The 23,878-nt window shown below is 49.6% G+C and overlaps 2 protein-coding genes across 3 annotated transcripts; both read right to left on the bottom strand.

Moving 5' to 3' along the window:
- Positions 1 to 1,224: 1,224 nt before the first annotated feature.
- DCANP1 (dendritic cell associated nuclear protein 1) lies at positions 1,225 to 6,154 on the bottom strand. Its single transcript, XM_053566199.1, is given in 5 exon segments — positions 1,225 to 3,355; positions 3,358 to 3,402; positions 3,405 to 3,566; positions 3,838 to 3,945; positions 6,136 to 6,154. Coding segments are annotated over 5 exon segments (402 nt in total). The 3' UTR covers positions 1,225 to 3,287.
- Positions 5,857 to 8,899, bottom strand: TIFAB (TIFA inhibitor). 2 transcript variants are annotated; one of them, XM_053566895.1, is made up of 2 exons: positions 8,791 to 8,899; positions 5,857 to 6,929 (listed from the first exon to the last, which is right to left on the bottom strand). In XM_053566895.1, the coding sequence occupies exon 2, from the start codon at positions 6,917 to 6,919 to the stop codon at positions 6,341 to 6,343; it is 579 nt and encodes a 192-aa protein (XP_053422870.1). In that variant the 5' UTR covers positions 6,920 to 6,929; positions 8,791 to 8,899; the 3' UTR covers positions 5,857 to 6,340. The 2 variants fall into 2 exon arrangements, with proteins under 2 accessions (XP_053422870.1, XP_053422871.1); XM_053566896.1 differs by lacking the exon at positions 8,791 to 8,899 and adding an exon at positions 8,606 to 8,746.
- Positions 8,900 to 23,878: the final 14,979 nt, after the last annotated feature.

Below are 23,878 nucleotides of genomic sequence, written 5' to 3' on the forward strand. Positions count from 1 at the left end.
TCCACCGTAGCCCCAGCCCTGTGCCAGGCAGGATCTGGCTCCAGTTACACCACCTCTCTGGGCGCCCTTCAGCCCTGCTCAGGCTGATCTCTGAATTACCTCCCCTATTGGGCTTCCCAGTGATGCCATAATCATGCACCCAATTCCTTGAATTGATTTTTTTAATACTTTACTACTTTGTATGTTTTTTGTTTTTCTGACTGGGTCCTAAGTGATATACCCCTCTAAACGAGGTGACTTTATAGGGTCCATGTTCCCAGCCCATTTATAGCAAGTTCTCTGGATGAGTGACGTGATAGTCCTGATCCCTCAGAGACGCAATTCTGGAAACTTCATATCTGACTGCCTGGCCAAACTCTCCTTCGAAAGGCCCCTGTCTCTGCTTTATTCTGAGACTCCCATCCCCACCCCCAGCCTCTGCATCTTTAAAGGAAAGTGAGGTGGTCATCTTAGTGAGGGTCCTTTCCAGCAGCCAGAGTGCCTGGCTCAGAGCCTGAGCCATCCCCATACCTTTGCTCCGTTCCTGCCCCATGTAAGCCATGCTGTCAGGTAACACAGAGAGGGCTGCAGAGGAGCCACAGAGGAGGAAGGAAGCCTGGTGCCCCCACCACAGCCCCAGTCCCCTTGTGTCTCTGCCCCATTCCCGGGCTGATCTGATTTGGATTCAAATCTGTCCTTTCTCAGACCCCTTCCTTGTCATTTGTTCCCCAATGTCTGGAGCTGGGCACTTAGCTGCAAGTGACCCTTAAAGAAGTGGCCACTGCTGGGGAATGGAGCCCACTTTCCCCTGGAGAGAAAAAGCAGAGGAACCAGTAACAGCCGGGAGTGCTGCCATCCTCGCAGGGGGGTGGGTGGGAGCACATTTTTGTGAAACAAGCCCCCTTGCCAAATGCCGCTTTAAAACCTTTTCACCTCACATGACTGGAGAAGAAAATAATTAAACTCTTCTGTTGGGGATCACCTGGCTCCCTACATCCCCTCACTTAGGATGTTTTGTTCCCACTGGAGCGTGTGATTGGAAAACAAAGGTAAATGGGAGCAATTTATTCCTGGATCATTTTTTCCCCCAGCAGGATTAAAGCTGCCTCAGTCATAAAGAGTTTACAAACTCTAAAGAAAGATAATAACTTCCCTTCTCACGCCCGGTCATGGGGAGGTAAAGCATGTTTCCAATCAGCTGAGAATGTAACTCAAATGAAGGTTTTATTTCACTTTAATCCACCTGTGAGTTCATGTTAAAGGTAAGAGGAATCACAGCCTTGCAACTTGAATAGCGTTCATTAAATTAAGCATATCCTCTTATCAGTGAGGAGCTGGATTTGTTTACTCCTCCAGAGTAACAGAGTTTTGGATGAGCTTTGCAAGGCTGGTGTGGCATCCAGCGAGTGGTTGGAAATTGGCCGAGCTGCTGTGGTGAGGGACGTTGGAGGAAGGTCCTGCTAACTTCATGGGGCTGTGGTAATAGCAGCCACCACCAGGTGCCCTGAGGTGGAAGCTGAGGAAGAGGAAGCCATGTGGTGCTTGAGAAGCAACTTGCATGATGGACGGAGGGAAGGCACGTGGCCCTGCTCGCAGCCCGTTGTGGGGGGTGTCAGGGCTGTGGTGAGCTGTCCACACCATCTGGGGCTTATTTGCTTCTGCTTCCCTCTTTGCTGACTGCATCTCACTGATCAGTGGGCAGTGGTGGAAAGAGTTGGTTCTCAGCTCCCATTTCAACTCTACTGTTTTGACACTGGGGGACTTGGAGCCAGCCCCTCAACTAGATCTCGCTTTGCATGTCTATGAAGTGAATGTCCATTTGAGATGGAAGGGAAGTATTTCCTTAGTGGCCTGCTGTGAAGCTGTTAATACCATTCCTTCTCCTTTGGGTTAAGCATTGCCCTCTCCAAACCTTTCTTTGAAGATGCAGATGCCTCCAGCAGGGTGACATCCTAGCTTCCTAGGTTCCATGGGGTCTCTTCACTGGTACTGTTGAGGCAGGTGTTAGCTAGTGTAAGAGGAGGGAGTGGAACCAGAGCTTGTGGAGACTTGGTGAGCAAGAGGCCTGGACTCAGTCCAGCCACCCCAAGCTCTGACTGTACTGCTCAGAGCCCCTCCCAGGGTCTCCTGGGTCTTATCAAATGTGCCAGCCTTCCTCAGCAGTCACTGTACAGAATCCCCAAACCCCAGAGGGTTCTGTGTGAGTCTGGGGTACAAAAGCTCAAGAACTAGAAGGAAGGACCAGCCTTGTTTCTGCCCCAAGTGGAGGGTCTGGGCTGCCCCCAGGGCTGGAGGCAGAGACATCCACCTCCACTTGTTGTCTGTCCATGGTTTCAAGACCTTCTTACTCTGTTGTCGTCTGGCCCCCACCATTATGGGCCTTCCTCTAGCTATGCCTGGCCTGAGAAGCCTGGTTCAGACCTTAGCACCCAAGGTAACTACTGTCTGGATCATCGGTGCCCCATCCATTTGTCCCTCTGTCCTCCACCCAACTCTAGGATGGCTAACAGGAACAAAACTTCCAACCACCCATGGCCCTTGTCAGTGTGGAGCTGGAAGTCTGATGGCGAGACAGGTATGGGAGGTGTGCAGCCTTCCTCCATGCTGTGGCCAGGACTGTACATCTAATGGGTCTGCCCAAACTTCTTCTGGGCTGCTCTCCACCTCAGGGCCCCACATTGACATGCTTATGAAGCATTCCCATGCCTTGAGGGGATACCATATCTCTTACGACTTGGGAAGATCCATGTTCTTGGAAAAGCAGAGGAATGTGAGGGTAAAATGCCTTAAAAGACACAGGGGATGATTTCTAAATATCCAGACACTGGTTCAGGGAATTGTAGTGCCCTGGGGTCTGCCTGAACGTAATTGATGTATCTTCTTGTAGCAGATGTGTGTGTAGGTGTAAAGTGAGTCCACGTGTCCACATGTACCCAGTTCACTCCATGGCTCTGGACAATGATGACTAACCCTGCTGAACGCTTAACGTGTGCCAGGAGCCCTGATTTACCTTCATGATGACTCTGAAGAGGTAGGTGCTGTTATTTTTCCCATTTTGTAGAATAATAAACTGCGACACAGGGAGATTCAGTCCCTTGTCCAATGTAACAGAAAGAGTAAGTTAGGGGAATAAGAATTCTAACCCAGGCAGCTGTCTGACCTCAGGCCCCACCTTGGCACCGCCATAAGGGGTATATGGATGTCTGTGAGAACTTGTGTGTACACATGTGCCCGTACACAACGTGGATTGCTCTGTGGAGGGAGCTCAGAGAAGGCAAGAAGATTGCTGGAGGGACTCACCCACCGGCTCAGGGGCCTGTGTGGGCAAAGGCAAATGGTATCCAATGTGCAGGCCAGGCCCTGAAGCCGGCTGGATATCAGGACTGTTAGGGGAGAGTGGGGGTGGGTGTCATAGATCTGATCATTTAAATGGTTTCTATTCAAGAAAAATGGAGTTCAAAAGGGGCAGAGCTTAACTGTCTTGCAAACTTGGTTCGAGGCAAGGCGTGTTTCCTGAGGAGACTGTGTGGACTGGTAGAGTCTAAAACAAGGAGCCAGATGCTTCCTGGTCCCCTCCTGCACCTGGCCTGTCACCCTTCAACCTGCTGAGCAGTTCATCCTGAGTCTCCCAGACCCTGCAGACACATCACCCCAGAGGCCCAAGTCAGAGAATACCCCTGGAGGCCGTGGACGGCTCCTTCTCAAAGAACCACAGTTGGGATGAGTTTGCTCATCCCTAGTGGGGAGAGAGCCGTCCCTGAGGCCTGGAGAGGGGCACTCAGGCACAGCAGCATTCCTACAGGTTCCCTGGTAGAGTCGGGGACCTGTACTCTGGGGACTCTGGGTGCCATCAGCAGCTTCCTCTCTCCAGTCTTTGGCGTCCAGGTGCTGTCTCCGGGCTGTGGCTTCTCGAGTTCTGGACATGGGCTGCCACTCCACAATGTATAATTGGTGCAGCCCCTGGCTCTGTGAGGGACCATTGCTGCCCCCAGAATCCAGGTGCGAGACTTCATCAGACAAACCACCCAAGGCTTCCTTTCCTTGCCAGCCCTGACAGGGACTTCTCCTGTTCTATAAATTTAGGCCTTCTGCTGCAAGGAACAAGTTTAAATTCCCTCCTGACTGCCCATCAGGTCCACAGCTAAAAGAAAATCCTGTCAGGGAATCACAGAGTGCCAGTAAGCCCTTGGGCTCTGGAGCCAGTTGACCAGGGCTTGAACTTTCCTTAGCCCCATCTATTAGGTTGCTCTCTTAGGTCTCGCGTAGGAGCCAGAACTTATTAAGTGTGTGCAGTACTGCCTATGTGACTTACGTGTGCCACCTCCTAAGACTCTCATAACAGCTCTCGCTAGTAGGTGCTGTTATCTTACCCATTTTTCAGAAGGAGAAACAGAGGCAAGAACAGGCTAAGTCACTAGCCAAGATCACACAGCTAGTGGTGGTGTGGTGTGAGGGAAGATACTTAACCTTTCTGAGCCTCTGTTTCCTCAAATATAAATTATGATTAATGCCATTGTCTACCAGGGTGTTATACAGGTTAAGTGGAGCCACATGCAGAGCACCTAGCAGGGTGCTGAGCACCTAGTAAGCTCCAGCAGACAAGGCCACTTGATGATAGAGCTTGTGGTGAGCCGGCTGGAGGAGAGAGAAATATAGCCCCATTCACAGGGGTGGCCAAATAATTAGTAATTTGTTCCTGAGCACATGTAAGCTCCCTGAGGGCAGGGATTCCTTCTGCCTTGTTTACTGCTGCTTCCTGGGGCTTGGCACACATCTGGCAAGGCAGGTGCTTGTTTTTTTGGCCAGGGGTGGGTTTGAACTCGCCACCTCTGGCATATGGGACCGGCACCCTACTCCTTGAGCCACAGGTGCCGCCCGGCAGGTGCTTGTTGAATGAATGTGAGGGACTGTTGGAGTCCCCAGGGGCCATTGCAAGCACTGGCCAGCCCCTCACTCTCCCCTGCCTTGTGCTGTGGTCTGACCATTCCCACCTTGTTCCTTATTGGAAAGGAAGCAAGGGCAGGCCTGGGCTTGCCCACTGCTGTTTCCCTCACAGGGAAGTTGCTCAGGGCCTGTGAGTGAAGTTGACTTTCTTGTAGCCCAACCTGGGTGCTCAAGGGTCTTTCTTCTTGTGGGGGAGGGGTGGGGTGAAAAGAGGTGGAAGTGGCTACAGCTCGGAGTGCAGATCAGTGAAGTGCAGAGTCTGAGATCCTGGCGACCCCCTGCGTGTGTAGGTCCCTCCCACCAGGACACAGTGACCGTTGTTCGGAAAGCACACTCTCCCCATGTCAGGAGAGTGGCTGCTTGTGCTCTGCTCCTGCTGCTCACTGCGAAAATTCTCCCCGCTTGGCCTGTCTGGCTTCTCCCTAGCGTCTTTTTTTTTTGTTTGTTTGTTTTGTTTTTTTGGCCGGGGCTAGGTTTGAACCCGCCACCTCCGGCATATGGGACTGGCGCCCTACTCCTTGAGCCACAGGTGCCGGCCCCCACCCTAGCGTCTTATTGGGACAGACAACCCCAACCCCCAATAAGATATAACCCAGCATGAGCAAAGTAACTGCTGGGCTGGATTCTAACATGATCTTCCATCCCCACTCCTTCATTCCCTGGAGACCTCTGTCCTCTGGTCAACCTAGGCTATGAATGGGGGGACTTGAGGATGGGTAGATAACAGTGACAGTGACTTTCCAGGCAGGTCCATCTCCCAACTTCCATGCTTAGGAAGGCCTGAGCTCTGCCTGCATACTTTCCAGAAACGTGGGCCCCTACCTTTCTAATTTCCTCTTACACCTCTTCCGTGTTTCCTACCCCACCTCTGTGTGACAACATGATGTGCATGAGGCCATCTGGGGATCAGGGAATCCTACTGGGTATGCCAGCTTAATGAAATACTTGCAGTTTATTAAACACAGGCTTCCCTAAGCCCTGAGTGCCTGTGGGTATTTGAAAGCTGAGGGTAACCCTGAGCTACCACAAACGAAATTGTTACATGTGTCCATGCATTCCTGGTGCAACCTCAAACTCCGGCTCTTAAGTGGTGCACAAAATGAGCAACATAAAGTAACTCCTAGTCAGACAAGAGGGGGAGATGTGGGGAATGTGGAGAGAGGCTCCCCAGAACCTCCGAGGGCCTCTAAAAGTATATGAAGTTCTCATTACCTTGCAGAGCTATGGCCATGGAGGGTGCTTCTCCACCCTGGGCCATTCAGAGTTTGCAGAATTGGTTCATTATGAGTGAGGCAGCCGGCAAGCCTCGCATGTCCACCATGCATGATGCAACTCAAAGATTTAAATCCAGTTTCAGCAAAGGCTTGCTTTCACGATGGGGCCGGCAGAGTGCACTGCCTGGGGGCTCCCTCTGGAGCTATATTTCTGTTCCACCTCCAGGGCTTGGCTGGAGAAGGCTGTCCCAAGTCTGGGGAGGGCCGTGGAGAAAGCTCATGTGACCTGGAGTCTGCTCCCCTGAACCCAGGGGAGGCAGCTCCTGGGGGATGCTTTCCCATTCATCGGTCTCCTCCGCTTCGGGTCTGTAAATTAGGGGTGAGGGGCTGAGATGGAAGTGGCAGACAAAAGCCTCGAGGGAGGTGCCTTTCTCCAAGTGAACCACCATCTGGATGTTGGAGAAGGAGATCTTGTTGACGGCACTCAGGGGGACCTGCTCCAGATAAGTCAGCTTCAGCCCATTGACCCACACGCAGCCCCTTCGGCTCAGGGACTTGAGGCAGAAGGCCAGGAGGGTGCTGCCTGCCTCCAGGTAGGGCTCCAGGGACAGGTGTCGGCGGGAGAGGTTGGGGAGCTGCAGCTGGAGGTGGGCACCTTGCCCCCGCCCAACCAGCAGTGGGCTAGTGTCGTGCTGTAGCCATGGTGGGATGCTGGCGAAGGCAGCTGGGCCAAGCGTGGGGTGGTACAGGCTCACTCGCAAGACCGTGAGGGGCTTCTCCATGGGCCAGAGCCTGAGAAGGATGGAGCACAGGCATACAGGCTCAGCCAGAGCCAGACAGACCTCTGTGACTCCCCTAGCCCAGACACTCTTGCCCACCTCAGAGACCCCTGGCTACATCTAGTCAAACACAGCCATGTGCCCATGGATATCATCACTCTGCTCAAGCCAGGATGGAGCCAAGGCTGGAACTGGTGTAGAAGGTCAGGTCCACTGGTCCTAGCACTAGCTCAGTCTCCCACTCTGGGCATAGGACATGCCACCCGCCCAGTCTGACTTTCAGTTTTCTGTAGCATAGATATGTTTGTCCTTGTCTATGCAAGGGATAAGGCACACAGGCTGTCAAGGCGGGGTTTCAGTGATCTGTTGGTCATTTGGAGGCAATTTGTCCCTGCTTCATGGGAAAGGAAGGGCAGACAGGCCACACCTTCCTTCTATCTGACTGTCACACAACAAATGCTTGCTGAGCCCTCCTGTGAGCCAAGCACCGAGCCAGCTGCCCGGGAAAAGCAGATGTGACAGGAGACCAAGCCTTCACCCTCAGGAGCCCCTAGCTGGTGGAGGAGACAGGTACTTCCAGCATCACGAGGAATGGAGGGACATCAGAGAGGGATGCCTAGCCTGGTGCCGGGCATTGGGGAGGCTGCCTGAAGACACCAACAAAGAATAAAAACAGCTAGCACAATCCAAGTGCTTCCTGTGGCCACTTACACCAGTCAGCTTTGCTCCTGCATGGATTCGAGGACACAAACTGTCTACACATCCACTAACCCCATGTAACCCAGGACCGACCACCACCTTTACCAGGAACCAGGTACACTTTCTTGGCACTATGCTTTTTGCTCACATTATTTTCTCTGCTGAGAACACATTTTTCATCTAGACCATGTCCAAATACTGCTCCTCTTTCAAGCCTTGGTCAATGGTTACCTCTCATGAAGCTCCTTCCCCTGGTGATCTCTCTTTGCTCTCTGAACTCTATAGTAGGGAGAATCCCCAGGGGAGCCTGCCAGCACCTTCTTCTACCCATCTTTGCATTACAATCCAGAGTACATGGGCCCTGGTCCTGTCTTCCCTGAGCTCCTCCCTGCCTGTCATCCCGAGGCTTCCCAAGGGCTGGTGTGCACTGAACTGCTGTGCTGTCCTTAGTCCCACTGCCCAGAACAGATAGCATGTGGCCTCAGTAAGTGTCTGGAGCATATTTACCGAGTGGCTAAATGAGGAGAAGCCCATGCACACGGTGAAATCGAGTACAGATAGTCCATGAATGGGAGTCTGGGCCTTATAACCTATAGGATAGGGAGCTTGTCGCAGGTGGTACAGACATAACGTTCCCCTGAGTCCAAAACCCGCTGCTCCTCCTGCTTTTGGCTGAAGTAGGTTAAAGTAGTGACCTTAAAGTCTGAAAAGTGAGGGCTGGGTCCCCTTGTCCCCATGCACAGATACACATCAGCCTCTGCCCATATTCCTGCTCTGCCTCCGCCTGCAGAAAGCCTTTTCCTGAGGTGTAGGATTAGGTTGAGGCCCAGACACCTGTGTGCTCAGGCTGGCTAGAGCTCAGGGTTCACTCCTAGAAACCATTCCCATGGCCCAGCAACCCTGATAGACTGCCCCAGAGAAAAAGATTCACTGCTGCTCTGTACCACCTTATTCTATCCCTCTGAGCAATCTGGAGCTGACGGAACTCACCTGCCAGAGGGGAACCTAGCCACCAGGCTGTCTGTGTCTGTCTCTGGATCCCAGCTGTTCTGGGGAAACAGAAGCCCAGCCCGCTAATCTCACCTCTGGAGTGAGGCAGGAGGAAGGCACTCTGTCCCTCCCAGGCCTCAGGCCTTCTCTTCTCCTGTGGCTCACGCCCTCTGACCTCCACCTACCTTGCGGTCTGGTCACATCTGGCTCTAGGCCTGCAGCTGTGAGCTCTCGGGAAGGAGAGGGCCAGGGAGGGCTTTTATGGCTGTGGTTCAGGAACTGATGTGTCAGAAGACGCTTCAGTTTTGTTGCATTCTTCCTTTTTTCCCTTTAGGAAAGAAAATGAAAGTATAATTTGTCACTGCAGAAGTGCAGTCCCACTGCTGAGAGGTTGAGAACACTCAGCCTGGGTTTCCTTCTAAGCAGGGCCTCCCAAGGTGGGTGTTCCCTCCTGGGTTTCAGCTCTGCCAGGCTCTACTCCCCCATCCCTGGGGCCTTGAGACCTGCATTGGGGTAGCCACAAAACTCCTCTCCCCTGCCAGTACAATGCGACAGGCCAGCAGTGTTAGCAGTGAGAGTCTTCTTGGACAGAGGGCTACTGGTGGGGGAGCTCCCACTGTGTGAGAGAGACTGAGGAGCCCATCCTTACATTCTGACTAGATAGGGTTGGCCGAGGAAGCTGTAGGCAACTGGGTCAGTGTTTTAAGTGTCTCAGAAAAGGGCGAGGCTTCAGAGGAGGGCAGAGAATGGCTACTGAGGCAAGAAGGCCGCTCCGCAGGAGAACAGTGAGAGGCCACCTCTTGTGCCCATCTCCCACTCTGCCGGTTTTCAAGTAATCAAGAAGAGGTGAAGATAGACTCTTGCCTGACACTGTGGACTCTGGCTGCCCTGGAAGTGACTGATACTGTGATGGCACATATCTGTCACGTGGCCCAGGTCTGCATAGCCCACCAGTGTGTTTTTATCTCCTTCATTACCAGTCACCTTGTGGAGGTAACAAAAGACTGTGACCACCTTATATAGGGAGCAGTTAAGACCTGAAGAGGGGCGGTGCCAGGCCCGAGGTCTGAGAATGTGTCACTTTCTCCCACCAAACCTTGGCTATCCTGGGACCTCTTGGAAGGACAGCTGAGTGGTGCAGGGTGGACCACCCCCCACCCCTCTCTGCCTTGCTCCCCCAGGCCCACTGCTTACTCCTCCTTCCTCATGGGTTACCCCTGTGGTCCTAGATGGGCCCCCTCTGCATGGCTATTCAGGACCTGTCACTTGCTTCCTCTATTCTGAGCATTTGGGTCCTCAAACTCTAGTTGTTGCTTAGTAACTAAGGGGGAAAAACAAAGGACTCTGATAATGGTCGGCCATCCCTGCCTGTCCCAGCCAGGGGGACACCACCACTGGAGCTGCCCTGGGAAACCAGCCCAGAAATAGGAACTGTCCCTGTCCCTGGAGTGAATGAGCACAAACGCAGCTTCCTTGCCTGGGTCCCATCTTCTCCACAATGTCTCTGAGCTCTGGCAAGCCCGAGCAGGGCCATGGGGGGTGAGGGGCTGCCCCCAGGGAGGGTGCAGTCAGGGCCACACTCCAGATGTCAGCATTGCCACTGAGGGCTCAGGGAGACTTGGGCGTGAACAGTCGTTGCTGTAGAAGGGCAGAGATAGGAGAAGCTCTGTGAGTGTCCTGGGAGGGCCTCCTTCCAGATCTAGAGCCAACTTGTCACCTTAAGGTGGGACTAGAGAGGCAGCTGCCTAGCACTTAAGTATCAGTCATATCTGGATTCAAGTTCTTTTTGTTAGTACTGCCTCACTCTGGGTAAAACTTTTCGCCTCTTTGAGCCTTGAATTTTCCACTTGTAAAATAGGAATAGTAAAAGCACCTATTTGGGGGCGGCGCCTGTGGCTCAGTCGGTAAGGCGCTGGCCCCATATACCGAGGGTGGCGGGTTCAAGCCCAGCCCCGGCCAAACTGCAACCAAAAAATAGCCGGGCGTTGTGGCGGGCGCCTGTAGTCCCAGCTGCTCGAGAGGCTAAGGCAAGAGAATTGCTTGAGCCCGGGAGTTGGAGGTTGCTGTGAGCTGTGTGAGGCCACAGCACTCTACTGAGAGCCATGGGGTGAGACTCTGTCTCTACAAAAAAAAAAAAAAGAATCCGCGGTTATTGGGCGGCGCCTGTGGCTCAAGGAGTAGGGCACCGGTCCCATATGCTGGAGGTGGCGGGTTCAAACCTAGCCCCGGCCAAAAAAAAAAAAAAAAAAAAAGCACCTATTTGGAAAGACTATTGTGAAATTTTAGCGGGGGGGGGGGAGCATAAAAGTGCTGAGATCTGGTGCCTGGCACACAGACAAATAGGAGCTGACACACTTGATTAATGATGGGATTTCAGCTCCAGCTACGGAATGACTTGTGAAAGACTCACCTTCCCACCAAGAACAACTATAAAATTTGACTTAAAAGAAAAAAAAAAAAAAAGCCCAAACCATTCAAAGGCATTGGAGAGCAACAAGGCAGTCAGGACTTGAATGGCCAAGACCTCAGCAAGAAGGAAAACCCATTAATTTACGCCTCGCATGCCACCCCTGTTCCCTGGGAGGCATTTGCTGGTTCAAAAGTGAGTCAGGCAGGAGAAGTGGGGGACTGGTGAGGGGGAAGTAGCAAGGGACTCGTCTGGCCCCCAGAGCCACTGGATGTTTGGTAGCAGGACCAAGCAGTCCAGATGTCAGAAGTTCAGTGAACTCCCCCACCACGGTCTTTGCATCTCCAACTTCCTTTTCTGAATACTTCTCCCATTCCCTGTACCCCGGGTCCTCCTGGTATCAGGGAAGGCAGAGCAAAGCTCAGGTCACTGAGAAAATCCTCTCCTGACAATTCTGGAGGATTTGGTATATCTCTATCTCAGGAAGCCTGGGAGACAGTAGGAATGAAAAGGAGCGGTTCTAAGGGCAGGTTCATTTCAGGCATTTGAGCAGCCACTGCAGGCTAGGCAGCTGGACCTGCCCCAGGCCTCCTATCAGCACTATACCCACCCCACTGCAGACGGATGCACCCCCACATGGACAAAAGGATAACCAGAAGCCTAAATGGCCATTCTGAGATACTCTGAGGGCTGCAAATGCACATGGGGCTGAGCCTGCTCAGCCCAAAGCCTCTCCTCTCATGGGTCTGCCCTGCCCAAAGATCGCCTGGCTTGCAGAATGTCCCTAAACCATGGGAAAGCACCTGCCTCCCCCTCTTGGTCCTCTCCATACAGTGGCCTCTGGTCTGGGCAAGACCTCAGTGAGCCTCAGGTGCTATTGCCCACCAGCAGAGGAGGGCAGTGGGCTGAAGCCTGGCAGGGGTCTTTGCCACCCCAAGAATGTGACTTCAGGCGAGTCCTAGCTCCTCTTCTCGGCCTGGATTTCTTCCCCATGAGAAGAAACCATGCCTCAGTGAGGAGAGAGCTGCATCCATACCACAGCCCTATCGTGAGCAGAGAAGATGTGGTTACTGTCCCTGTGTCCTTAATAACTTGGGTCAGAGCATTTCTTAGCAAGAAAGAGAACTGAAACACCCATGGAGTTCACTGGCATGGGGAAGCCCTGCCTAGGCTGCCCTTTCTGAAAGCCAGCAGGAACTCACTCCCAGGGTTTGTGGGGAAGGGGTGTGCGTGACAGTGCTGGCTGTTGGCTTTCTGGAAACAGATGGGGGCTGGAAGTACCATGAAGGGACACCGAGAGCCAGGAGAGTGAGAACCAGAAAGTGCCAGTTTCTCTCTGCTTGGCCCCTGGCAAGGACAGCTTTTGGTGGGCTGTAGGGGATCTGGTGTTGGGATCCTGGGGAGTGTTACAACCATGAGCAAATGTCCCTGATCACATGTTCCCAGGAGAAGTCAGGGACAGAACAACAGCCTCCCAGACATCCCCTGACACACGGCCTACAGGGCTTTCCCCAACGTTAGGGCGATGAGGGTTCTGGTGTCAGGCAGACCCAGGTCTCAGGCTTGGCTCCGTCATGTAACAACCACATGACCTCCAGCAAGTTATGCAGCTTTTTTAGAACCTCAGTTTTCTGCTTTGTAAAATGGGGACAATTTGCTGTTGTTGTGAGGTCTAATGGAGATGTACAGAAAGGACCAACTATGTGTTAGGAGTTGATGGGTTAGAACTGCTTCTAGAGATACTGTTGATGGTAGAGTGAAGGTGCACCCTGGGGGAGAGGCTGTCAGAGGAGGCTGCAGCTTGCACAAACCCTAAATCCTCAGATAGGCCCAGCTGTTGCTTAAAGCAAGCATAGTTTTAGAGTTGACGGGTTTTTGTTTTTGTTTTAGACAGAGTCTTACTCTTTTGCTCAAGCTAGCATGCCATGGCATCAGCCTAGCTCACAGCAACTTGCAACTCCTGGGCTTAAGAGATCCTCTTGCCTCAGCCTCCCAAGTAGCTGGGACTATAGGCACTAACCACAATGCTCAGCTAGCTTTTTCTATTTTGGGTAGAGACAGGGTCTCACTCTTGCTCAGGCTGATCTTAAACTCCTGAACTCAGGCTATCCACCTGCCTAGGCCTCCCAGAGTGCTAGGATTATAGGCGTGAGCCACTGCACCCGGCCTTAATGTGCAAGAGTTTTATATAAATTCTATTTAAAGTTATAATGAAGTAAAAGGGGCACTTTAGTCTCCAGGTTACTGCTAAGCCATGCATCCATGACATAGGAGAAGGCTATTCATCTTATGCCCTCAGTTGAGGAAACTGAGGCTGAAAGCAGTTAGTGGACTTGCTCAAAGCCATGCATCCGGGAAGTGCCAGAATCAGGATTTCCCAATTTATGGGACTGCAGATGGTTATGAAGCTTTTATGGTGCACAGGGGGTGTCTCTGGAGTCTGGAGTCTGGCTACTTAGCCTTCTCCAAACTCACACCGCCACTTCCAGCGTCCTCATGGCCTGTGGCCACCAGGTGGCAGCATCCCTAAACCCAGTAACCTGCTCTTCAAGGCGAAGGGAAGGACTGTTTGAAAGCTTGGAGAAGCCAAAGCAGGGGCTGAGAAGAGAGGAGGGGGAGAGTGTTCCTTGCTTCTCTGACTCAGAATGCCCTGAAATGCACCTTCCCCAAACTCACACTGTGGGAGCCAGAGGAGGAGGCAGTGGGAAGCAGCAGTCACAGCATGGGTGCTAGGGCAGACAGGCTCAGAAACGTCAAGTGACCTCCCTGAAGGCACAGATTGCGCACCAGCAGAGTGAGGGTGAAAAGCCGGGATTGCTTCATTACCTGTAAAATGGAGTAGTGAGGATCCTCGCCAGAGAAGGGACCAAACGAGGAAATGCACGCAAAGTCTGGGCCCAGGCCAATACTCAGCAGGTGGGCAGAGCTGTTGTTACTGTGACCATCAGGACAGAATGCCCCCTGCCCCCACTTGGTTCTCAGGGAAGAGATGGGGGCTATGAGGTGGCTGGCTAGGAGGGGTCAGCAGGGAAGGGCTGTCACAGTCCGCACTGCTGGAATGTAGGATGGTGCCTGGTGGAGAGAGCGGTCCTGCTCCTGGAAATGGCTGCCTCACCACTCTTGCCTAGTAAGAATGACAATAGTCATGACGTGTTTGAATTTTAAAGTAATAATAAAATCACCAATTAGTGACCATAATGTATACACTATGTCCTGGCTAAGCCCTTATATGAATTCTCTTGTTTAATCCTCACTATAACGCTGAGATAGGGTCCAGCAGTAATTTCATTTCACAAAGGAGAAAACTAAGGTCTCATTAGGTAAATAGCTTAGATATCAAGTGGCAAAGATACGTCTCAAACCCTTGCCCCTAAATCTGTACCCTCACGCCCTGTGCTCTATGTTTGGTTCCCTGAAGGAAGTTCTTTCCCTTCCTTAGGGGAACCTGCCCAGGCATGGTGATTCTTTGGGGTTTGACCAGCTCTAACATCTAACCCTCGCTGGCTGGAGCCCTGGTGGGAAGCTTATGGCTGTCAGAGTTGCCCTTATTGCTCATCCTGACACATTCCCTTCCAGAGTGCTGGCTGGGCCTCCATGCAGAGGTGGGGCTGGACAGCAGGACCAGTTGATGGTGACAGGAGTGAGCCTCAACAGCTGCTGCCAGCCCCCATCACCTATTCCAGGGTTCATTGCTAAGTCTGATTTCATTATTGTTCCAAATTCTCTCTTTCTTTCTTGTGGGGTTTATTTTTTAGACGAAGTCTTACTCTTGTCACTGTGCTAGAAGGTCATGGCATCATCATAGCTCACTGTAACCTCAAATTCCTGGTATTAAGTGATCCTCCTGCCTTAGCCTTCTGAGTCACTGGGACTACAGGTGAGCACCCTGATGCCTGGCCAATTTTACTATTTTTAGTAGAGATGGAGTCTTGCTCTTGCTCAGACTGTTCTTGAACTCCTGGCTTCAAGTGATCCTTCTGCCTTGGACTCCTAGATTGCTAGGATTATGGGCAGGAGACACTGTGCCCAGCCCCAAATTCTTAATATATGTCAATTTTACCAAACACTGAATCTGACAATGCCTGGTACCTTGACCAATGCCTCCAGTAGGCTTGGGGAAGGAATGTCACAGGCCATTTTGGTTCTTAGCTTGGGTTGGGGACATTGGGCTGCACGGAGCTGGTGCCGTTTAGCCTAGAAGTTAGTTCATACTTCTGAGCTCCAATTTTTACTGAGCTAAAGGGTCATCCTTCAGGCTATTTGGGGAGCAGGGGCTCAAGGAAGGAGTTGGTGTCCTGGTGTCCTGTGCTGTGTGAGGTTCCCTCTACCTTCACTCACAGTGTTCAGATTAGCAGAGGGGCCAGAGGGCAGTGAGGGAGCCCTCAGTGGAAGCCCAGCTCTGGTTCTGCCATGGACTTACCTTGCGGCAAATAGCTTTATTTCTGGGCCTCTGTTTCCTCAGTTGCAGAATGGACATGATTATGTCTAACTGCTCTTGCCTTATAGCCAACCTTTTCATTAAACACTTTGAGAGCAATTCACTTTCTCTTGGTCAAAAGGATTTACAACAGACTTCTTTCTTTTTCAACCAAAAACTCATATTGAAGAAGCACAGCTTGGGTTTGTTTAAAGGATGCAGCTGGCCAGAAAAGATGGCCTTGAACATAGCGTAACACATATTAAATATGGGCTTTTTGTTTTTAATTAAGTGAGTTAAAAGCCTAACATAAATATGTTTTACTAAAGTTTAGGAATAAAGCATATTCTGAAATTAGCGGGTCTTCAAAGGCAGATTTTTAACATACCATGAAAAGAAGACTTTCATATGGGAATTTAGGTGGTTGCTGGTGTCTATAAGTACTCTACATAGATCTGATATAGAAGGGAGAAAAAACCAATAGTTTCTCTGCAATAGTTTTTTTGTTTTGACACAGTCTCACTTGGTTACCCTCAGTAGAGTGCTGTGGCATCTTAGCTCAAACTCTTGGGTTCAAGAGATTCTCTTGCCTCAGCCTCCCAAGTAGCTGGGATTACAGGCATCTGCCATAATGCCCAGCTATTTTTTAGGGACAAGGTCTTGCTCTAGCTCAGGCTGGTCTTGAATGTGTGAGCTCAGGCAATTCACCTGCCTCAGCCTCCTAAGCGCTGGGATTACAGGTATGAGCCGCAGCACCTACCCTGTTGTTTTCTTTCTTCTTCTTTTTTTTTTTTAACAAAACTATTTTTAACCAAAAAAAGTTATTTTTTTTGTTTTAATTATGGTTAAATATACAGAAGCTAAATTTTACCATTTTAAGTGTACACTTCAGAGGTATTAAGTACATTTACACTGTTGCATAAACAATCTCCAGAACTTTTTCACACCCATTGAACGACTTACTCCTTCTCTCCCCACCCTTGGCAACCACCATTTTTCTTTGTGTTTCTATGAGTTGGACTACACTAGATATAACTCATGCAAGTGCAAACATAGTATTTGTATTTTTGGGACTCCTTTATTTCATGTAGCATAATGTCCTTAAGATTTATCCACATAGCATGTATTAGAATATTATTTCTTTTTAATACTGAACAATGTTCCATTATATATACACACCAGATTTCACTCATCCCTTTATCCATCTGTGACACTTGGGCTGCTTCCACCTTTTGGCTATTGTCAATAATGTCGTTATGAACATGGGTATACAAATATCTATTTGAACGTCTGCTTTCAGTTCTTCAGGGTATATATTCAGAAGTGGAATTGTTAGATTATACTATAATTCTATTATTTTTTGAGGGACTACCATACTGTCTTCCATAATGGCTGTACTATTTTACAGTCCCACCAACAGGGCACAAGACTGCCCATTTCTCTGCATCCTTGTTATTTTCTATGAGCTTTTTCTTTAATGGTATCCTCATGGGTGGGAGGTGCTATTTCATTGTGGTTTTGATTTGCATTTCCCTAACGATTAGTGATGTTGAACATATTTTCATGCTTATTAGCCATTTACACTTCTTTGGAGAGATGCATATTCAAATACTTTACCTATTTTTTAATCAGGTTGCTTTGTTATCGCTAAGTTATAGGAGTTCTTTATATATTTTGAATATTAACCTTTTATATGATGCATGATTTACAAATATTTTCTCTTGTTCTAAAGGTTGTCTTTTCATCTGTTGACTGTGGGACTTTGTCCTTTGATGCACAAAAGCTTTAAATTTTGATGAAATCCATTTTATCTATCTTTAACTTTTGTTGCCTGTGCTTTTGGTGTCATTTTAAGCCAAGAAATCATTTCTAAATCCAATGTCATGAAGCTTTTTCTCTATGTTGTCTTCTAAGACATTTTATAGTTTTAGGTTTTGCATTTAGGTCTTTAATCTGAGTTAATTTTTGTATAAGGAATAAGGTAAGTGTTAAGGTTTGAATATCTATGTTCCCCCCAATTCATATGTTGAAATCCTAATCCTCAAGGTGATAGTATTGAGAAGTGAAGGTTTTAGGAGGTAATCATTTTAGTGACCTTATTAAAGAGACACAAGGTGCTAGCTGTCCTTCCACCATGTGGGGCTGCAGTAAAAAGGTGCCATCTATGAAGAAGGGAGCCTGCACCAGAAACTGAACTTGCCAGACCTTGGTCTTGAACTCCCCAGCCTCCCGAACTGTGAGAAATAAATTTCTGTTGTCTATAAGCCACCCAGTTCATGGTATTTTGCATAGCAGCCGAGCTGGAGTAAGATGGTAAGGTTCCAACTTCATTCTTGTATATATAGATATTTAACTTTCCTACAACCAGTTAAGATGTATGATTGGGGGCCAGGCACAGTGGCTCACACCTGTAATCCTAGCATTCTAGGAGGCCGAGGAGGGTGGATTGCTTATGTTCAGGAGTCAAGACCAGCCTGAGCCAGAGTGAGACCCCTTATCTCTAAAACAGCTGGGCATTGTAGCAGGTGCCTGTAGTCCCAGCTACTCAGGAGACTGAGGCAAAAGAATCATTTGAGCCCAAGAGTTTGAGCTGTGAGCTATGATGCCACAGCACTCTGCTGAGGGTGACAAAATGAGACTCTATGTCAAAAAAAAAAAAAAAGATTTATGATTGAGGATCACAATTTATGAGGATCATAGTCTTTGATTATGCTTGGTTGAATAGAATATGTTATATATGTTTGTTACAAAACAAAGTAAAAAGCATTCCAATTCACCTTATAGGTTTTGTTAATTTTCTATTCCGATCTTTATATTGTTTAACAAGTATATACTTGGTTTAAAATAACACGCCCAGCCTTGTGGATTGTTTTGCAACCATCTAAATCTCAGGGAATGTTAATGTGAGGACCACTGAATGCTCTATCTACGGGTTCCCTGCCAGGCTTGGATTCTGCCATTTCCTGGATCTTGTGCCCCTCACTCACCACACTTTCCTGGTATTCCTGCTGCTATAGATTTTAAGAGAAAGGGTTGTGTGACTGTTATGTTTTTCCACCATGGCCTTCTAAATAAAGCTGTGGCCAGGGAGTCACCAGGAAGATTGTTTCTGATGGTTTGGGCTCCAGACTCAGAGCCCCTGAGCAGCATCCTGAGCCCCCAGTAGGGTGGATGCCAGAGAGTCCAAAGCACTCTGGACTTTCGAGTTTGCTCAGCATTTAAAACTTGTTCCAGAAGGCTGACTCTTTACAATGCTGGCTCTCACAGTGGGATGCCAATCTCCCCTGTGTTAAGCACCGCCAGAAGTGGAACCAGAAGTGGGAGCTTGAAGGGTCTGTGCTGCCCGTGCCTGGTGTCCACCCCCTCCTGCTGCCTCTAATACCTAAAGCCACCTGTCTCATCTGGAATGGTCATCATGAGTTGGAAGATTCCTTGGAAGAGCCCTAAAATCATGGGTGTTTCTGGTGCCAAGAAAAATAGCCCAGCCTGGCTTTCGGGCTGGGAGCCTGCAGCATACCTCAGAAAGTTGCCATCACTGTGGGCTGGCTTGATTTTGCCAAAACACAAGAAAGTTCCTCCAGCAGCTTCTGTGGACTTGTTTTGCAGAACTGAATTGTCTGCTTGTAATTTCCTTTAACCACTTTGATATGAATTGCAATTTCAAATCCAGTGAAAGGCAGAAACCTCTCTTTGGAGAGGCTGATAGATGGCATGGACTGTTCTTCAGTCTGGGCTGGAGGAAGTGAGAGGATGGAAACTTCTGGAGAGTGGCGGCTGTGGTGGTCAGATTCTTATGCTTTGAGCCTCCTGTACCGCCCCAGTGTGACTAATAGAGGTCCATGAACAGAATGGAAATGGGGAAGCAGGATGTTCTGCCTTGCATGTCTCCAAAGTCACATTTCTGTGTGTTTATTGGTGTTTCCCATGGGCTCCTGGATCTCTTCCGAAGGAGGAGGCTGGGTCCAGAGGAACCTAGCTTCCTCTGTATACAGCCTGGGTGGCTCTGCAGGGGCTGAAGACACTGAGACAGTCCCTGACCTCAAGGAGGGCCAGGCCTGTGGAGGAGACAAGTGCTGTTGGGTGGGGGAGGTTGAGAAGGGCTTCCTCAGGGAGCTGAAGCTGAGAAGGAGAGGGCTTCCTAAGAGGGGGCCTGTTGGGGCAAAGGCTTGCAGGAAGTGGAAGTGTGAGACAGCCAGCCAGCCCCCGAGAACTACAGAGAAAAGGATCCCACTGCCTCTTCCTGAGCTGCTGCAGAGGCACTCTGGGTTTCTGCTATCATTAGCTCTGGGCCCTCTTGGGTCTTCCCCTCCAGTCTCTCCCCTGACTGTCAATGCCCTAGCGGCAGGCTGATGCAGCCTGTTGATGTTCATCACTTCTTCTTTTTTTCATCTCTGCTGAAGTGTCCTTCATCTTAGGGTGCAGCAATAGCCCTGATGAACATGCAGTCACTGCACCCAGTACATGGGAGGCCACCAAACAAGCTGTATTCTCTGGATGTGCCACATCTGGGAATCTGAAAGCTGGGTCTTTAGGAGGCCGTGTGGCTCAGTGGCCAAGATGATGGGCTTGGGGGTTGGAGAGATTGAGTTCCAATCCCAGCTCCACCACTAAGAGCCAAGGCAACTGGGCAAATCCTTTAACCTCATGGAGCCTAAGTTTCTCATTTGCAAACTGGTGATGGAGTGAGGATTACATGAGATTGTGCCTGCCAGAATGAGACCTCGATAAACATCTGTAAGTGTGACTCGTACTGCTTGACCCAGAGACACGAATGAAGAAAGGCAAAGTGCCAATCTCCTATCTTGTCTTGTCCAGATGACTTACGTTATTTTGTTTCACTAAGTTTCCTCTACCTATTCTCCATATTTTCTCTCTGTCTCCCTTTGCCTGTTATAATGAAAGCTTGACTATAAAGCAGTGGCTTAAACAGGAGGCACCTAAGGGGCCAGGGCACTCCAGGGCTTGTCTTGTCTTGGTGTAAGCAACCCAGGCTCTTTCCACCTGTCACTTTGCCAGCCCTAGAGTATTGCCCTCATCCATGTGGCCTCAAGCAGCTCAGCCCCACCATGTTCACATTACAAATAGTGGGGATGGGACGAGTAGGGGGGAAGTATGGAACATACCTTTCCTCTTGGAAGCCATGTCGGGGAAATGGCCCACACAGCTTCCACTCACACCCTGTTGGCCTAATCTTGGCCAGCAATTAGACCTAGCTTCGAGGATGGCTGGGCTGCCATGTGCTTAGCTACAGAATATGGGTTTGTCATAAAAGAAAAGATAACTATTATGATAAAAAGAAGGATGACTTCCCACTTGGACCTCCCCCAGCTGTAGATCTGCTCACCTAAAGGTAAGATGTCCACCAAGCTGGCTCTTCAGAATGGCCATGGTGAGCCCTCCAGGTTCTTAGAGTACAAAACAGGGGGCCAAGGACAGCAGCAGGATGCCCTTGGGGCAGCGGTGGGGAGGACGTCCCTGAGGGAGAGGCTGTGAGCCACAGAAGCAGGTCTCCAGGAATTGGCTGGGGCAAGGAAGTGGGGGCAGCTGATGACCAACCTTTGTGTCCAGGAAAAGGGATGCCTAAGAGGGAGGAGATTCAATTTTTGAGATTTTTTTTTCCCAATCAAATATACAGTATTTCTTTGAATGTTCTAGTTCTGCTTTGAGATGCAGACTCCTATAGTGAAAGGCTTTTTTTGTTTGATTTTTATGTCATATTTTGAAAAGGTCATATGTTCATACAGTTCACAGTTTTTGAACAAAGAAAACAAAAAGTCTCTCTGTCACCCCTCTCAGCAGGTAATTGCTGTCCTGCTGTCCTGTGTATCCTTCTGGAAAGTCTTGATACAAGCTCACAAGCAAACGTGAATCCACAGCTAACCACCCCTCCTCTTCTGAGCCCTGTCTGGTGTCTGGCTTTGGCAAGTGTCCTTAAGGCCAGAGCTCCATTTCCCCCAGGGCTTTCTCACTTTGAACATTTTTCTCCCTGTCCTATGATATTTCACAAAACGAGCCCAAGCCATGACAACAAATATTTCATGCCCTTCACGCATGACATTTTTCACATATGCTTTACAAATGTGCGTCTTCATTATGAGTTGAATGTCAAGGGAAATATGGATTTTCCACATGGCCACTACCATAATATAAACAGCATTTTCTTCCTCCCTTGGCCCCAAGAGGGAACTATATCATTCAAATGGAAAAGTGATGAGAAAATGAGAAATCCTGTCTACAGAGCTCTCTTTCCAAGTAGTTTTCCAGAGGCTCCTTGGGACTTTATCACCTCGTGAATCATAAATCACCAACTGGGTCTGGTGAAGTTGTCACCTGGGTGTTCACCGAGTGACATTATCTATTTCTTTTTGGTGGCCACCGTCCCTGCCGTGTAAGTGTTGGGAACTTATCTTGGAACCCGTCATTGGTGTTGGCCTTGGCTGTCTGCTTAACTGCCTGTCTAACTGCCTGCTGTCAGCCAGCCAGGGCATGGGATGGACACTCACTTTGCTATGGGCTCATCTACTGCAAAGATGTGGCTTGTAGAGCTGTGGAAGTTCTGGTTGAGGCCCAGGGCCATCGTTTGCAGGCAAACCTTCCTGCTGATAGGTTTGCCACAGACTGCGGAATGGCTCCAACACCTTTAAATAAAGCCCGGGGGCTCTCAGCTCCACCTTAGCAGTTCTTCACATGTCATTAGAGTAAGTTATGATCTGACCTATCTGGAAACAGGGGGCACAGGCTGGAATGCTAGAGCCAGCCTTGATAAATGCCACTTTGCCTTCCCTCTCTCTCACCTGTTCTACTCCCCCACCCCAACGTGCCCACACGAGTTATTGAGTAGTATAACTTGGAGAACCAGCTTTTCCCTACTCTCTTGCTCTCAGATACTTTAAAAAGCCTCCTATGTCCTATGCTAACATAAATGGTATATAATTACAAATGGTAGGGGGCACTGTTGGGCAACTTTTGTATGCTCAAAATTGCTTGTATTTTTAGAGGACAGGATGCTCAGTGTGTGTGAGGGGCGTTCCCCATATTTGGTCAGCTCACTGGGACTCCAGAGTCTCTCCTCCCACAGGGCCAGACCGCCTTCCACCTTACCTCTCCAGGACCTGCTCCTTCCAGAGACATTAACTCTGCCTACCTCAGCTCAGGCAGGGAGCTGCTCAGAGATGTAAAGGGTGCTGTCTTCCCTCCTTCTTCTTTCATTCTTTAGTTGAAAACTGCTTGGCTGGTGATTTTTTTAAAAATTCAATTTAAATATATTTTTTGATCCAGGGTGTCGCCCTGTCACCCAGGCTAGAGAACAGTGGTATCATCATAGCTCACTGCCACCTCCAACTCCTGGGCTCAAGTGATTTTCCTGCCTCAGCCTCCCAAGTAGCTAGGACCACAGGTGCATGCCACACTGTCCAGCTAATTTTTATATGTTCTGTAGAGACAGGGTCTTGCTCTTGCTCAGGTTCGTCTCAAACTCCTGAACTCAAGGGATCCTCCTGCCTCAGCCTCCCAGAGTGCTCGAATTATAGGCACTCTGAGCCACCATGCCCAGCCTGGATGGTTTTTAAGATAGGAACTGAGTTGTCTTTTTTCTCTAACATAAGCATTCAAGAAAATCAAGAACATGGGGTGGCGCCTGTGGCTCAAAGGGGTAGAGCGCTGGTCCCATATGCCAGAGGTGGCAGGTTCAAACCCAGCCCTGGCCAAAAACCACCAAAAAAAAAAAAAAAAAAAATCAGGAACACAACTTTCATTCAATACTGGTACTTGCTGTCATTGTTGAAATGACTAATGTCATAACTCTATTATTTGTTCAAAGTGTTCATTGCAAACCTGCAGCTGTATTTGCATCTGAATTAGTCGTGGTGTTTTAACTCAGGGGAATCTGATTCCCCCATGGAGCCTGCAGGGAAAGCTGTCCTGACTTTCAGCCACCCCAGTCTCAGCTAGTTCCACAGCTCACCAAGACAGACTGGAGTGGCTCGGCACTCGTAGCTCAGCGGCTAGGGCACCAGCCACAGAGCTGGCAGGTTCGAACCCAGCCTGGGCCTGCCAAACAACAATGACAACTACAACTAAAAAATAGCTGGGCATTGTGGCGGGCGCTTGTAGTCCCCACTACTTGGGAGGCTGAGGCAAGAGAATTGCTTAAGCCCAAGAGTTAGAGGTTCTTGTGAGCTGTGACACCACGGCTTTCTACCAAGGGCAACACAATGAGACTCTGTCACAAAAAAAAAAAAAAAAAAAAGGACTGGAGTGCTGAGGGCCCCCTGGTCGGAAGGTCCTCCTCCTGTGGCCTTCTCCCTGGACATGGGAGACCTCCCTCTGCCTTCCTCACATAAGGATGCTGTGATTGTATTTGGGGTCCACTAAGATAGTCCAGGATCATCTCCCCACCTCAAGATCCTTCATTTGATCACATCTTTTGCTATATGAAGTGATATTCACA

This window comes from Nycticebus coucang, chromosome 17, assembly GCF_027406575.1.
Source record: "Nycticebus coucang isolate mNycCou1 chromosome 17, mNycCou1.pri, whole genome shotgun sequence".
NCBI classification, from domain to species: Eukaryota; Metazoa; Chordata; class Mammalia; order Primates; family Lorisidae; genus Nycticebus; species Nycticebus coucang.